At 43.7% G+C, this 14,142-nt stretch overlaps 1 protein-coding gene across 1 annotated transcript in view; it reads left to right on the top strand.

Moving 5' to 3' along the window:
• Positions 1–6,453: 6,453 nt before the first annotated feature.
• CHRND (cholinergic receptor nicotinic delta subunit) overlaps positions 6,454–14,142 on the top strand; it is a 51,951-nt gene continuing 44,262 nt past the window's right edge. The window contains exons 1-3 of the mRNA XM_066602605.1: positions 6,454–6,694; positions 9,340–9,485; positions 11,612–11,656. Coding sequence (XP_066458702.1) covers positions 6,643–6,694; positions 9,340–9,485; positions 11,612–11,656 — 243 coding nt within the window. The 5' untranslated portion in view covers positions 6,454–6,642. The remainder of the gene's footprint in view (positions 6,695–9,339; positions 9,486–11,611; positions 11,657–14,142) is intronic.

Here is a 14,142-nt window from a genome sequence, read left to right as displayed (position 1 = left end):
CACAGGTTCACCACCACACAATTAGCCTCGGCTGGCCGCCACAATCCCAACTGGACAAACTTTGGGTACACAGACCAAGGTGAACACAGATGTACACCAGGGAGATGAAAAATTCTACATATGGGTTGCCATGGCCGGAGTCAAAACGAACCTACAGATGTGAATTGACACAAACCCTCCTCCCTTTCAACTCTTTTTGGAGAAACTTACATTTTTCATGCGGATGGATAGAGTGGAGGCTTGAAGCCATCTGTCCAGCAGAGTGGAGGAAATGTGACTTAAAGCACTACATGAAATAACTGCGTGAAGTTATATACTGTATGAGGGTAAATCACAGCATATGCTATAGCATATGTATATGTGTGGGGTTCCATACATCGGACAGCACATGAATGGCATGTCTGTGTGCTGTGTGATGTGAGTTGTGACCAAAAATACTGCCGCAACTTTAATTTCATCCATGTGCAAGAAGCCTTAACAACACAGTCATATATAAGCTATTCAGGAGGCGGCGTGCTGAGCGCTGTAGTTTTGAACTTTAGTACCTCCAGCTAGAGTTTTATAAAAAAAAATATTCATGTACATTGCTATAAAAAAGACAAATGGCAGGATAGCAATGGCATGCACCCCCGGGTGCTAAGGGAATTAAGTAATGTGATAGACAGATCATTGTGTCTTGTATTAAAGGACTCTATAGTGATGGGATCTGTCTATTTCATATTTCTAGTTATGAAATACCAGGAGTAAATATTACCTCCATGCAGTGATTAAATATTAGTTCCCTACTGTTTTTGAACAAAGCGCTGTATATAATGATGGACATTACTGTTACACCATGCGGACTATCAGTGTCACTATATAGAGAGCATTATTATCAGAACATAGGGGAGACGAGGATATGGAAGAGGGAATGTGATGTCTGATAGAGCCCCTTCAAGAATGCGTCATACAGCACCCAGCACCCCTGGCAAACAGCTGATTTTGAATGAGGGAACCACAGCCAGCCATGCTGTTAGTAATGGGGTTACCACTGGGGGTTCCAGGGTCCGGTTGTTGCGGGCTGCTCGTCCTGGCACTGCGGGGGGCTGGGGCTGGTGGCTCTGTCCGGGGTTCCCCCACTCTGCTGGTCGGCCACACGGTGCTCGGGTGGGTATGCGGGCCCCCAGGGAGAAGTGGCTTTATCACTCCCTCCAGTCATCATGTGACTTCTGCATTAAGCAGGAGGTCTGCATTAAGCCCTGCTGGCCCAGGCTTTAGTTGCCAGTGTTTGATTTTGAGTTGCTCTGCCTACACCCGCATTACTGACCTGACTATACTGTTTTGACCTTGGCTATTCCTTGACTCTGACTCGGTTTTGTCCCCCTTGTACTCCGCACGTGCTTCTCCAGTTTGACCCTGCCTGTTACGACTTCCCTCTGGTCTGCGTGATTTTGCTTCCTGTAGCTATTCGGTACTCACCTCTGTTCTCCCTGCCCCTCTTCCCTTGGGGGTCCCTGTAATTACTGCAGAGTAGGGACCGTCGCCCAGTTGTCACCCTGGGCTTAGCCCAGGGAGGCAAGTAGGTAGGGACACGGGAGAGGGCTGGCTTAGGGGTTCCCTGTCCATCTGCCCCAGCCGGTCCCTAACAGAAACACTGGCCATATTGCAGCTGGAAACCTGTTTCGACCTTCCCGCTTGACCCCTGATATGGAGGCGGTTGCTGCCCTTGCCAATCAGGTGCAAGCCCTAACAGGGTTGGGGCAGGATCTGTCCACTCGGCTCCAGCAACAAGAGCAGACTGTTACTGGTATGTTAGTCACTACTGCTGCTGTCCCGGGGTCGGGAATCGAACCGAAGATTGCGTTACCTGACATTTTTTCTGGTGACCGCAGGACGTTCTTTTCTTTCCGGGAGGTGTGCAGGTTATATTTTGAGTTACGTCCTCACTCGACAGGTCCTGAGTACCAGAGGGAGGGCATTGTAATTTCACGTTTGAGGGGCTACCCTCAAAACTAGGCATTCTCGCTACCCGCCAACTCACGGTCCTGCCAATCGGTAGATGCCTTTTTACGGCCCTAGGGCAGATTTGTGACAAGCCAGATAGGGCAGGGTACGCTGTGAGTAAGTTATTGAGTCTTTAACAGGGAAGATGTCCTGCAGAAGAGTTCCGCTCCCAGTTTCGGCAATGCGTATTAGCTCTGCTTATTACTCTCAGTGTGAGGCTTCTTAACACGAGTGTATATCGTTCTCATTTTCAGGGTGGGCCTATATACGTTACCATCTGATGCATTGGATTCAAATGCATCAGGTCAGCCGGGCGATTTTCCGCCGCGTAAAAGCGCTCGGATGGACAAGATAGCACATTTTGTCTGGGCGCTTTTACAGCGGCAATAACTATCTTTCTGGCCGGAATACGGCAGCGGCTCCCATAGACTCCTATAGCAGCCTATGACAGCTGCCAGAGAAGAGAGGTGGGAGGGAGTTTAGCAGCGTGACTGCTAAACTCCCTCCCCCTTCTCTCCTCCTTGCCGACTGTTTGCAATGGGAGGGGGTGGGATGGGGCGAGAGCTAGTTGCTAAGCTCCCACCGCCTCTCCGCCCTTGTCAACAGCCAGCAATGGGAGGTGGCAGGAGCTTAGCCCACTAGCTCCTGCCCTGTCCCGCCTTCTTCCCTTGCCAAGAGCAGGTGAGGGGTCAGAAACGGGGAGGCAGTTTAGCAGAGCTAAACTGTCTCCCCCCGCTCGACCACATTGCGGGCTGAGCGTTTATGCGCCGGGCCATCTGAATGGGTGCACAAATGGTAGATTTGTGCATCCGTTCACGTGTTTTTTGGATGCGCCGTGGCCTTGACAAGGCCGCCAAAAAAACGCTACGCTCATGTGAAAGAGCCCTGAGAGTGTCTTTCTGTCCCCCCCCCCTCCTCTCTGCTCCCTGCTTGCAGTTCAATGAGCACTGATGACTCACCCCTGTTCTGCCATCCTAACATCCCCACCTGTCAATCAAGAGCTAGAAGAAAGTGGACAGCAAGCTAGGGGAATGCTTGACAGCACTTCAGAGGGATTTTTCAGCACAAAAATGTCATGTTAGGTAAATCAAGTACAAAGCAGTTTGGCTAATTATCACACTGGCTATCATATGAGTTGTTTAAAAATGTCATACCTATTTAACATTTATTGTTTACAATTATGGCAGGGCTTACTAGTACAAACCCAGAACCCCTGACCAGTTTATGCTATCCACCCCAACCCCTCACACACACACAATCTGCCTGTGGGTCATCATCACCAATCAATCAAATAAGGACCTGGTAGAGAATAAAGGCCCCGCAGATACTTGCTCTCGTGCTGCTGCACAGGAGCCAGTATCGCTGACTCACAGTGGGGCGACAGGAGGAGAATTCTTCACTCGCGCTCTCCCGCCCCTCTCCATTGACTTAACACAGCGGCGGTTCAGTATTGACCGGCTGCTATTTACACTGAGCGATCAGCTCATCATTTATGCTGCATCAATGACGGACGATGAGCTGATTGTTCAGTTTAAATTGCGGCCATTCAGTATTGAACAGCCGCTATGTTATGTCAATGGATAGGGGCGGGGGAGAGCGAGGAGAGAAATCTACTCCTGCCGCCCTGCTGTGAGCCAGTGATACTAGCACCTGTGCAGCAGCATGAGAGCGAGTATGTGCAGGTACAAGTGTCGGGCATCGTTTGCCCGACACTCGTCCTGTCTAAATGGGCCTTAAGGCCAAAGACAATTTAAATCACACTATAAGTAAAGATGATTGCTTATGCTTCAAAATCCACCGTTATTGCTAATCACCAAGAGTAACTGTGACTCCTACGTAAACCTTTCATATCTGGGAAATATCTGTTCTTGTATAGCCCATTCCTGAAAATTGTTGTGATTTACAAAAAAAATCTGAATGCTCATTGTGTTATGGGCAGTTTAACATAGCCTACACTATGCAGACCAATGTCAGATGGTGAATGACAATAATAGTCTGCTGCCATCTTCTGGCAGAGTTGCAGAAGGGAGCAGTTGGTGCATGCATTGCTTTAAGTAGGTACGACAAAGCTTAGTCTCGATTTGTACAATCAATTCTGTGGGTTTAGAGAAAATTTATTTTTACAGATTGTCTAGAATACTGTAATACTGTACTGAAAAATATTTTCAGTAAAAACATGTCATTTTTAGACAAATGGTGGATATCTGCAACGCTCATGTGAAAGAGGCCTAAGATGGTGGCTTGGCCGAATACTGACAGAGAAGCCTCGGATCCTGGCATGTTAACCCCTTACTGGCTGCAATTAATACCAACTACAGCATGTAAGCAGATTACAGGGGAGGAGGTCTCCTCCTGTCTCCCAGCAACACCCCACAATGTGATTACAAGGTACCAATGGGTTCCCATGGCAGCCAGAATCCTGACAAAGGCCTCAATGTCTGCCATGTAACTCAGCCTATTAGGCCCCACCCACTACAGAGTTTGCTGTTGTCATAGACATAATAGAATGCACAACATAAGTTTTGCAGTGTAGTATTCTAGCAATTGAATAATTGCAACTTTAAGTCTACTTAAAGGACTAAAAAATACGGTAAATAAAAGTTCAATAAAGTTTAATTTAAAAAAATATAAATCCAGTTTTTAAAAAAATATGCATTTTTCCCCACAAAAATCTCAGACAATGAAAATATTTTGTTATTTATATCGTTTGGTAAATGTTGTAAAAATAGTTTAAAAGAGTAACGCCAGAATTGCTATATTTCTTTTGTTTGCCTCCCAAAAATGCAATAAAAACCAATTCAAAAGTCACATACAGCCCAAAATGTTACCAACAAAAACTACAACTCTTCCTATATAAAACAAGCCCTCATAGAGCTCCATTACTGGAAAAGTAAAAATTTAAATTGTTTTTCTTTATTGTGAAAAAGTAGTAAAAAATACAAAAAAATCTATGTAAACTTGGTACTACACTAATCATGCTGATCCAGAAAAGAAAGTTATTTTAGAATGGGGAACTCTGTAAAAACAAAACAAAAACAGTGGTGAAATTTCCCCCCCCAAAAAATGTAATAAAAGTTATGCAACACATTTATATGTTCCCCCAGAGTGGTGCCATTAAAATATACAACTTGTCCCCCCCCCCCCCCCCCCCCAAAAAAAAAAACATGTCCTCATATGGCTGTGTCAAAGAGTAATGGCTCTACCAATGTGACAATGAAAATTCCTAGGGTTTCTGTCATTAAAAAAAAAAAATCCTATACTTACCTATTCCTCTCCCATCAGTCTTCTTACGGCATCTTCTCCTCGCTGATCTTCTCCTGGCTCCTCCAGTCCCCCTGGTCACCTCATCGCAAGCCGGCTGGATCCTCTTCTTCCTCTGATGAAACATACATTGCCGGCATTCTGCTTCCCACAGAGCAACGTGCTTTAGCGTGACTGCACATGTGCGAAGTCTTGGCAGCTGAACCAGACTGCCGAGGATTCAGCATTTCCTGCTAGGCAATGAACGCTACGTCACTCGTGAGGTGACCTAGGGGACTGCAGGAGCCAGGAGAAAATCCGAGGGGGGGTGAGGTTGGGGGGGGGGGGGATGCAGTAAGAAGACTGACTGGGGAGGAATAGGTAAGTATTGATTCTTTTTTTTCTAATGACAAAACCTCTTTAAGGCACAAAATAGGCTCTTCACTAAGGGGTTAAACTGAATAAACATTATAAATTACAGGGAACTTACTACCTATACCATACAGGACCATAAACTAAGTGGGGGAGGTGATGGGGAGTTGGAGGATGTATTTTTTATACTCACCCACGCTGTCTGCTGGTGAAGCTTAAAAACGGTTAAAAAATCTGTCTTTTTTCTGAAACCTGTGCACATACTCTTCCAAACAAATTTATAAGCATACGCACACAGTGACCTGAGAAGAGTCAGATTTTTGGACCGCACGTACTTCGCCAACAGACATCATGGTTACGGGAAGTGAGTGAGTATAAAAAAATACATCCCTTACTCCCTGCACCTCCCCCACCCAACAGCACCAGAACTTGGTTTATGTTGCTGTTCGGAGGTGACAGATTTCCTTTAAAGTTAAACAATAGAAGGTACTGGAAAAATTGCTTTAGAAATGTGATTCATTACTCAACTTCACAGCTGCAAGTCAATATTCTGTAATTGGTGCCCAATTTGTCTCAGATTCTGTCCACAATATCGTTAATAGCCCATTTAAAAACAATTGCTGCAATAGTGTATGTCCATTAACACAATTCAAGCTGTGATGATATTGGCTATCAGCCTTCCAGCACTTCAACATGGAAATGTGTACATGGAAATGTAATAGAGACAAACTTCTTCTGTCCTGTTTTTAAAGGCACTGAGGATAAATCTGATGACCTGCAAGAGTAGCCACGTCTATCCCATCCCGTGAGTGATTTGCCTTGTGTCCCGCCAGCAGTCCTGGCTCTTTGATTCCTTCATTCAGTGCGTTCATGGTATGTCATTTATTCCCCAGTGTTCTTGCACCTGCCTCTGTCTGTCCACATTGCTGGGTCACATTTCCCTTTCATAGTACCTTCCTTACTGTGAGCCTGGATGTGGAGGAAGGGCAGCAAAAGGAAACACAGTTACTGCCCAAGTTAGCAGAGGAATTGTGAATATTGTGAACTATGGCACAGCTCTGGGTTATTGTCACACTGAGCTTGGTTCTCTACTTTCCAGGTAAGGACTTAAAGTTTATTGTTAAATCTTTATTTCATACTACAAGTTTTGATGTTCTAAATTACGTATAGATTTAGTCACAGCATTGTTGTGCGTTACAGTCACAATTTCATCTACCATTGAAAACCACATTTTACGTGTTATGTTGTATGTATAATCATCATTTTCATTTTTTATGTGTTTTATGTATTGTTGGTAAAAGGAAGATTCACCATTGGGTATTTGTGTCAGACTGAGTATTTATTTTTAGGGTCTCTAGTGTTGGGTCAGGTACTGGTAGAAATCCACGAATGTTCTGGAAATGAATGAGTTAAAAGTAAGCTAGCAAGTTCTACAGAGGGGTTCCTGCCAGTCGGTTAGTACAGCAATGAATAGATTAGTCATTCCAGTGGGTACTGCTCATCTTCATCTGATCTTAAAGTGACAATGCACATTAGACTAAAATGGATGAAAATGGACAATTTCAATCAAAACGATTGTTCATCAGGTGACATTTAACAGGGAACTACCATTTTGACTGACTGATGACAAACTTTCATCGTCACAAAAGAAGTCTGCCGCATTTGAAAGTTTCATCCTACTGTTAGAGAAAAGATCTTTAGCTCTCTTCGAAAGAATGTGCCCAAAAGATCTTTGTTTGAGATCATTTGTCCATCACCCACTGTCACCGAACACTTTTGGCCAGTGTGAACGATAATAATGGCCAATGTAGACTAAAATGTGTATGACTGTATCTAGAAAACAACTGTTCACCAGAGGATTGTTCGTTGATCAGTTGTTCAACCTACCTCTAGGTGGTATATATGACTACCTTTACACTAAGTTTACACCAGTACCTTGAGATTTCTGTATTTGGCTCTGTCCTAGGAGCTGAACAACGAAAAAAACAAAAGTGTCTTTTCCGGCACATACCGGACTCGAAGAGCACCAGACTGACTTCATTTATTTGGATGAGGTCCATCCAGCTTCCAGCATGCCTTCTGCCATCTTAACTAACAAAATATTGCAGCATGCTATGCTATTTTTTCCGGTATTTTGTGCTGGATTTGTGCCAGAGGCTTCAAATACAGCCCATGGTGCAGGTGGGAAAAGAGCCTCAGAGGAAACAGCAGGACAAACTCATATGAAGAAATATATGAGACAGATAAACATTAGATGGCTTACTAAATTGAGGATTTACATTAGTTATTCGAACTTGTACTGTGTTCCCCCGACAATAAGACAGGGTCTTATATTAACTTTTGTTCCAAAATATTTATTTTTTACATGTATAGCTGCCTGGACACCATTTAAAAATCATGATAGGGTTATTTTTTGGATAGGTCTTATTTTCATGGAAACAGGGTATTAGAACATTTACTTATTAAATAGTAACATTTCAAGAGAATGCACAGTTTTTATGAGTCTGGAAAGAATCCTCGATTTCTGCTGATGGTCGTCCATTAAGTCTCCGTTGTGCATAACATATGTTTGCATGTAGAAATAAAACTCCGGGACTTCCGTGGATTCCAGAATAAAACATCTTCCAAAATTGCGCTTACAGATTTTGAACAGAGTTCTTATTCGTAGCCCTGCTTTTAGGTAGTGTTTCCTCGTATTATTATAATGGGGTGAGATTTCCCTTGCCCCACATTAGTTTTGTTCTCTGTGTTTACAAATTTTTTCGGACAACTATTATGTCTGATCTGGACAAGATGTTTGTGTCTGGCTCGAACGTAACACAGATTCTCAGGATAGATCATGAATAACAGATCGGCAGGGGTCCACCGTTCGGACCACTGGCAATCAGCTGCTCCCTTGGGCTGGTCACTGTGTTTACAAAACTGTCTTTCTGCCAGAAGCAGGCAGCAACATGCATTGCGCAGTGGATATGGCTGATATTGTATAGTGATTTCCATGGGACTCGGCATCAATATCCAGAAGTAGTACTCCCTTAGGCCTTTTTTCACACAGACGACGTGACTTTTCTCGCAGCGATATTGCCTCGATGGTCTGTTCAATATTGCTGCATTTTTTCACAGCGATACCACAATATTGTAGTGCTACAAAGTCGCAAATGGTGCTACAAAGTTGCGTGACTTTATAGCACCACTTGTGAGGATTTTCGGGGGTAAGAGTGTGCTTTAAATATATGCCCTACACCAAAAATAAGCCCTAGCTGTGGAAAAAAAAAAAAGAATGCATCACCTTAGAAGCGCTGTTTGGCTCCGCTGCATCTTTTTCCCAGTCCCCAGCACTGTTCTTTATCATCTCTTCTGGCTAGGGATTGAAAAATTCCCACCTCTTGGAAGCGCTGCCTCCGATTGGCTGAGCGCTGTGACGCTCAGGCAATCAGAGCCAGTGCTCGATGAACCAATTGAATGGCTGTTATTGGTTCATCTAGTGCTGGCTCTGCAACAGAGAGAAAGGCTCCATAGGGAAACATGAGCTACAAAACCTTGTGAGTCGCGAAACCCGCAAGGTTTTTGACTCGCAATTGTGAAAGAACCCATAGGAAAGCATGGGCTTGACATACATGCAATTTGTAGCATTGTCGCATCGCGAGAAAATCGTGCGATATTGTCGCCCGTGTGAAAGAGACCTTAAGCACACAAGTTTTCTGCTGTCGGTGAATATACTGCAATAATTGTCTTTGGTCTATCTAGGTTCTAAAGCAGAAAGCGAAGAGGGCCATTTACTTAGATACCTGTTCGAGGAGAAAGGCTACAGGAAGGATGTTCGGCCAGTGGAAAATCCAGAAGACACGGTTGATATCTATATTGCTTTGACTCTCTCCAATCTTATCTCACTTGTAAGTCCATATGTTGTGTGGGCAGGGGGAGAATCCTAGCATTATTACCTGGTTTTACAATTACCACAGAACTTCTAAAGTAAATGATAAAAGTGTATTGTGATATCTGTAAACAATTGTCAGGGCTCAGTCACACGGGCGTTTATTGCCGCGATTTGCGCATGCGCATGCGTCCGGCGATTTTTTAAAACCATTGCTTTGCAATGGTATCGGACACATGAGCGCTTTTTATGCGCTCGTCCGATAAATTAGAGAACAGAAATCGCAGATCGCACCTATCTGCGATCTGCGATTCCTGTTCTCTTCTCTATATGCGCTCAATGGGGCCGGCGGCAGCAGCGCCGACGACATTCAGAACATATAGAAGACAAATCATTCTTCTCTGCCACAGCTGGAACAGCTGTGGCAGAGAAGAACGATGTTTGCCCATTGAATTCAATGGAGCCGGCAATACAGCCGACTCCATTGAAAGCAATGGGCTGCCGGCGTGCGCGGGATGAATTGTCGGGAAGGGGTTAAATATATAACCCCTTCCCTGCAATGCATCCTGAAAAGTGAAAAAATAAAAAAAAAGGATGTACTCACCTGCTCCTGGCAGCCTGAGATCCCCGCGGCCGTCCTGCAGTGGGTGTGAAGGGGGTGTGACTCAGGCTTGCCCCTGATTGGCTCAGCCTGAGCCAATCAGAGGCTGATCTCAGTCACACCCATTCATGAATTCATGAATGGGTGTGACTGAGACTTGCCTCTGATTGGCTCAGCGCTGAGCCAATCAGAGGCAAGCCTGAGTCACACCCCCTTCACACCCACTGCAGGATGGCCGCGGGGATCTCCGGCTGCCAGGAGCAGGTAAGTACATACATTTTTTTTATTTTTTCACTTTTCAGGATGCATTGCAGGGAAGGGGTTATATATTTAACCCCTTCCCGACAATTCATCCCACACTCGCCCGCAGCGCTTGCATTCAATGGAGCCGGCTGTATTGCCGGCTCCATTGAATGCAATGTGCTGGACAGCTCCGGCCCGTTTCTAATGAAACGCGGCTAGGAGCAGATTTTCAGGCGATTTTTCGGGCGATTTTTCGGCGCCGGTCACGCGATTTGCGCATGCGCATCCGTCATGCGATGCGCAAATCGCGTGAAAAAACGCCCGTGTGACTAAGGCCTTATGCTTTGTATAATGAAGAATTACAGTTAAAGATTTCTCATCATATAACCAAGCCAGATTTTATCCACTAGAATTAAGCAAACTTTTCTATTAAATGACAGTAAGCGGAGATATTGAAAATCAAGAGGATTTGATATTCGTTAAGGACCGAGATAACCAGATAAATCATATTTGTCTTCACTACTAGGGATCTATTTGTCAGAAGCCCCTTTAGAACAGTTCTAGTAACTACATTGATCCACTGCTCTGTAATTTACTAACCAATTAAAACAGCTTAAATCCTGTCCATATAAAGAAGGGAACAAATAAATCAGTAGCTGCAAGCAGGGGTTTAACTATAGAGGTGCTATTGTAGCAGTCACACCCAGGCTTTTGAAATGACCTGTATTTTGAATGGCACATTAGGTGGAAGGCCCTGGTACAGAATTTGTAATGGGCTGCAGGAGCTTTAGGCAATCATAGTAATATAGTATGTAAGGCCGAAAAAAGACATATGTCCATCCAGTTTAGCCTATTTGCCCCCCAATCTTGATCCAGAGGAAGGCAAAAAACCTCCAGTGAGATAGAAGCCAATTTTCCCCATTTAAGCGAAAAAATTCTTTCCTGACTCCAAGTCTGGCAATCAGAATAATCCCGAATCACTGACCCTTCTGAAGTAATCAGTGACTATAACATATAATATTATTACACTCAAGAAAGGCATCCAGGCCCTTCTTGTACTCTTTTATCGAGTTCAACATCGCCACGTCCTCAGGCAGAGAGTTCGTAGTCTCACTGCTCTTACAGTGAAGAACCCCCTTCTTACCTCTGGACTTAGAGGATGCCCCCTTGTTATAGAGTCCTAAGAACAGCTGCTCAGTGCAGGGCACCTTATAAATAGTGGACAATCCCTTTAACTCATCTGGATTTTATAGCCATTCCTTTCTACATTTCTATAATAACAAGAGATCTGTTTATTGCAGAAAGAAGCTGATGAAACACTTACTACAAATGTTTGGGTTGAACAGGTAAGTTAGTTATTAACCCTTTAAGGACTCAGCCTTTTTTAAAAAAAAATTTTCTTCCCCCCTTTTAAAAAATCATAACTCCTTTTTAATGGTACTATTTAATGCACCATATAATGTACTGAAAAACTTGGAGTAAAATGACAAATAAATGACATTCTGCCAGCTTTCATTTCTACGGCGCACAAACTGCAACAAAAATGACATGATAACTTTATTCTATGGGTCAGTACGATTGCTACGATACCAAACTTGTATAGTTTTTTTTTTTTGCTGTACTACTTTTATTTTTTTTCAAAGACATTTAATTTTTTTTAAATTATTTTCTGACCGCCATCTTCTTACTGCAATAACTTTTTTATTTTTCCACTGATGTAGTTGTTCGGGGCCTCATTTTTGCGAGACATCTGGTAGTTTACGTTTAGTACCATTTTGCAATACATATGACTATTTGATTGCTTTTTATTGCATTTTTTCTGGGAGGCAGGGTGACCAAAAAGTTCATTTCTGGTGTTCTTTTTATTTTTTTTTAAACGAATTTCCCCGTGAGCGGTAAATAATGTGTTACTTTGATAGATTGGACTTTTACGGATGCGGCGATACCAAATATGTATTTTTGTTTTATGATTTAGATACTTTTATTATAGATATGGCAAATGGGGGGGTGTGATTTATTTTATTACTTTTTTTTTTACAAACTTTATTGATCTTTCTTTTACTTTCTTTTTTAGCCCCCCAGGGGGACCATAACTGCGATGCTTTGATAGCTCCATAGCATTACATCATACTGCGATCTGACAGGCAGTTTATTAAGCCACACCATGGGGATGGCTTGTTAGGCAGTCTGCTAAGACAGCCCTGGGGCCTTTTAGAAGGCCCCCAGCTGCCACGACACCCGCATGCCTCCCTGTGATCTCATCGCGGGGAGGCTGTACGGGACCCCTCAACATTGTTTGGGGCATTTAAAGAGTTAATAGCTCCGATCAGCCACGCAGCTGATTGCAGCTATTGCCCGCGGGTGTCAGCTGTAATAAACAGCTGATGCGCACGCTATATGAAGAGGGGGGTCTTAAGGGGTTAAAGATAATCTTTCATGTTTTTTTTAAACCACATCTTATTATTGACTTTCAACAATTAGGTATGTCCTAATAAGTTCCCCATAAAACCTAACCACAGCTCCAGAACCAGATCATATAGATATGCTCTTCTCAAACAAAAGTCTGTAGATATAGAAAAGGCATCATCAACATGTTTAATGTGTTACTTTAGGTACTACTGCATTGTAGATTACACCGCTACTATTTGAAATATCTAGGGCCCTCCACAGTCCAGAGGTCAGCTCCCCCTTGGAATATCTCCCACATCTCCTCCATCTAGTAACCCATTATGTTTTTTAATGAGAAAATGAGAGATTACATGATTATTTTGAAGCTTTAAGGCCTTATCCACTAGGAGAGGAAGGTTAAGAATATGATCTTGAATGACCCTTTCAGACCCACAAGATACAATCTACTGGGGCCACTATTGGGGACCCTATTACTTTTGTGTCCACAATGGGGGTCACTATTACATACTAGGGTCACTATGGAGTACTATTACTACTGGGGCCATTATGGGGGTCACTATTACTGGGGCCACTATGGTGAGCATTACAATTTCTGGGGTACCTTTGGAGGTCACTATTATTACTATGGACACTATGGGGGTCACTTACTACTGATGCCACTATGGGGGATGCTGTTCTGCAGGGGTCACTATTATAACTGGGATCACAATGGAGATGACTATTTTTACTGGGTCCACTGTAGGAGCAATATTATTACAGGGGCCATTATGGGAGTCACTATTATTACTGGAGTCACTATGCGGGTCACTATTATTACTAGGATCACTTTGGGGGTCACTTACTACTGGGCGCACTACAAGGGACCCTATTACTACTGTGGTCACTATTGCTATAAAGTGTTAGGCTGGGTTCACACAGGGCAGAATTGCCACGGAAATTCCGCCTACAATTTTTATCCCGGGATAAAACAGCAAAGTGGCCAAGATTTGCAAAAATTTGGCCAAGCCTTGCTGAAATTGACATGCTGTGTGGAAATCAAAGCCGTGACATGTCAATGGTTTCGCCGTTCCCGTGGCGGCCTCTCTCCTCTATATAGGGAGGGATGGCCGCAGCAGAATACAGGCAGCCAAGCCACTTCAAAACCATTTCTGCCGCGGAAATCTTGCGGTATTTCTGTGCGGTGATTTTGTGAGATTTCCGTGGTATTTACGCCCCGTGTGAACCCAGCCTTACAATTGCCTCTCTAAAGACAACCATAAGGCTGATGTGGCTCTTGGTGAAAATGAGTTTGACACTGTAGTTTTAACTCATTGACTCTGGGGCCTTGAATACTGGGTCAGTTGAGAAGGTGCAGCAGTCAGTTGTCCCATTTTGTACAAGATGGATTTACAGTAGTGTACAGGAAAATTAATTGGATGGATTT

This window comes from Eleutherodactylus coqui, chromosome 1, assembly GCF_035609145.1.
Source record: "Eleutherodactylus coqui strain aEleCoq1 chromosome 1, aEleCoq1.hap1, whole genome shotgun sequence".
Lineage (NCBI taxonomy): Eukaryota > Metazoa > Chordata > Amphibia > Anura > Eleutherodactylidae > Eleutherodactylus > Eleutherodactylus coqui.
The sequence above is the reverse complement of the archived record's forward strand: the minus strand, read 5'-3'. Positions and strand labels throughout refer to the sequence as shown.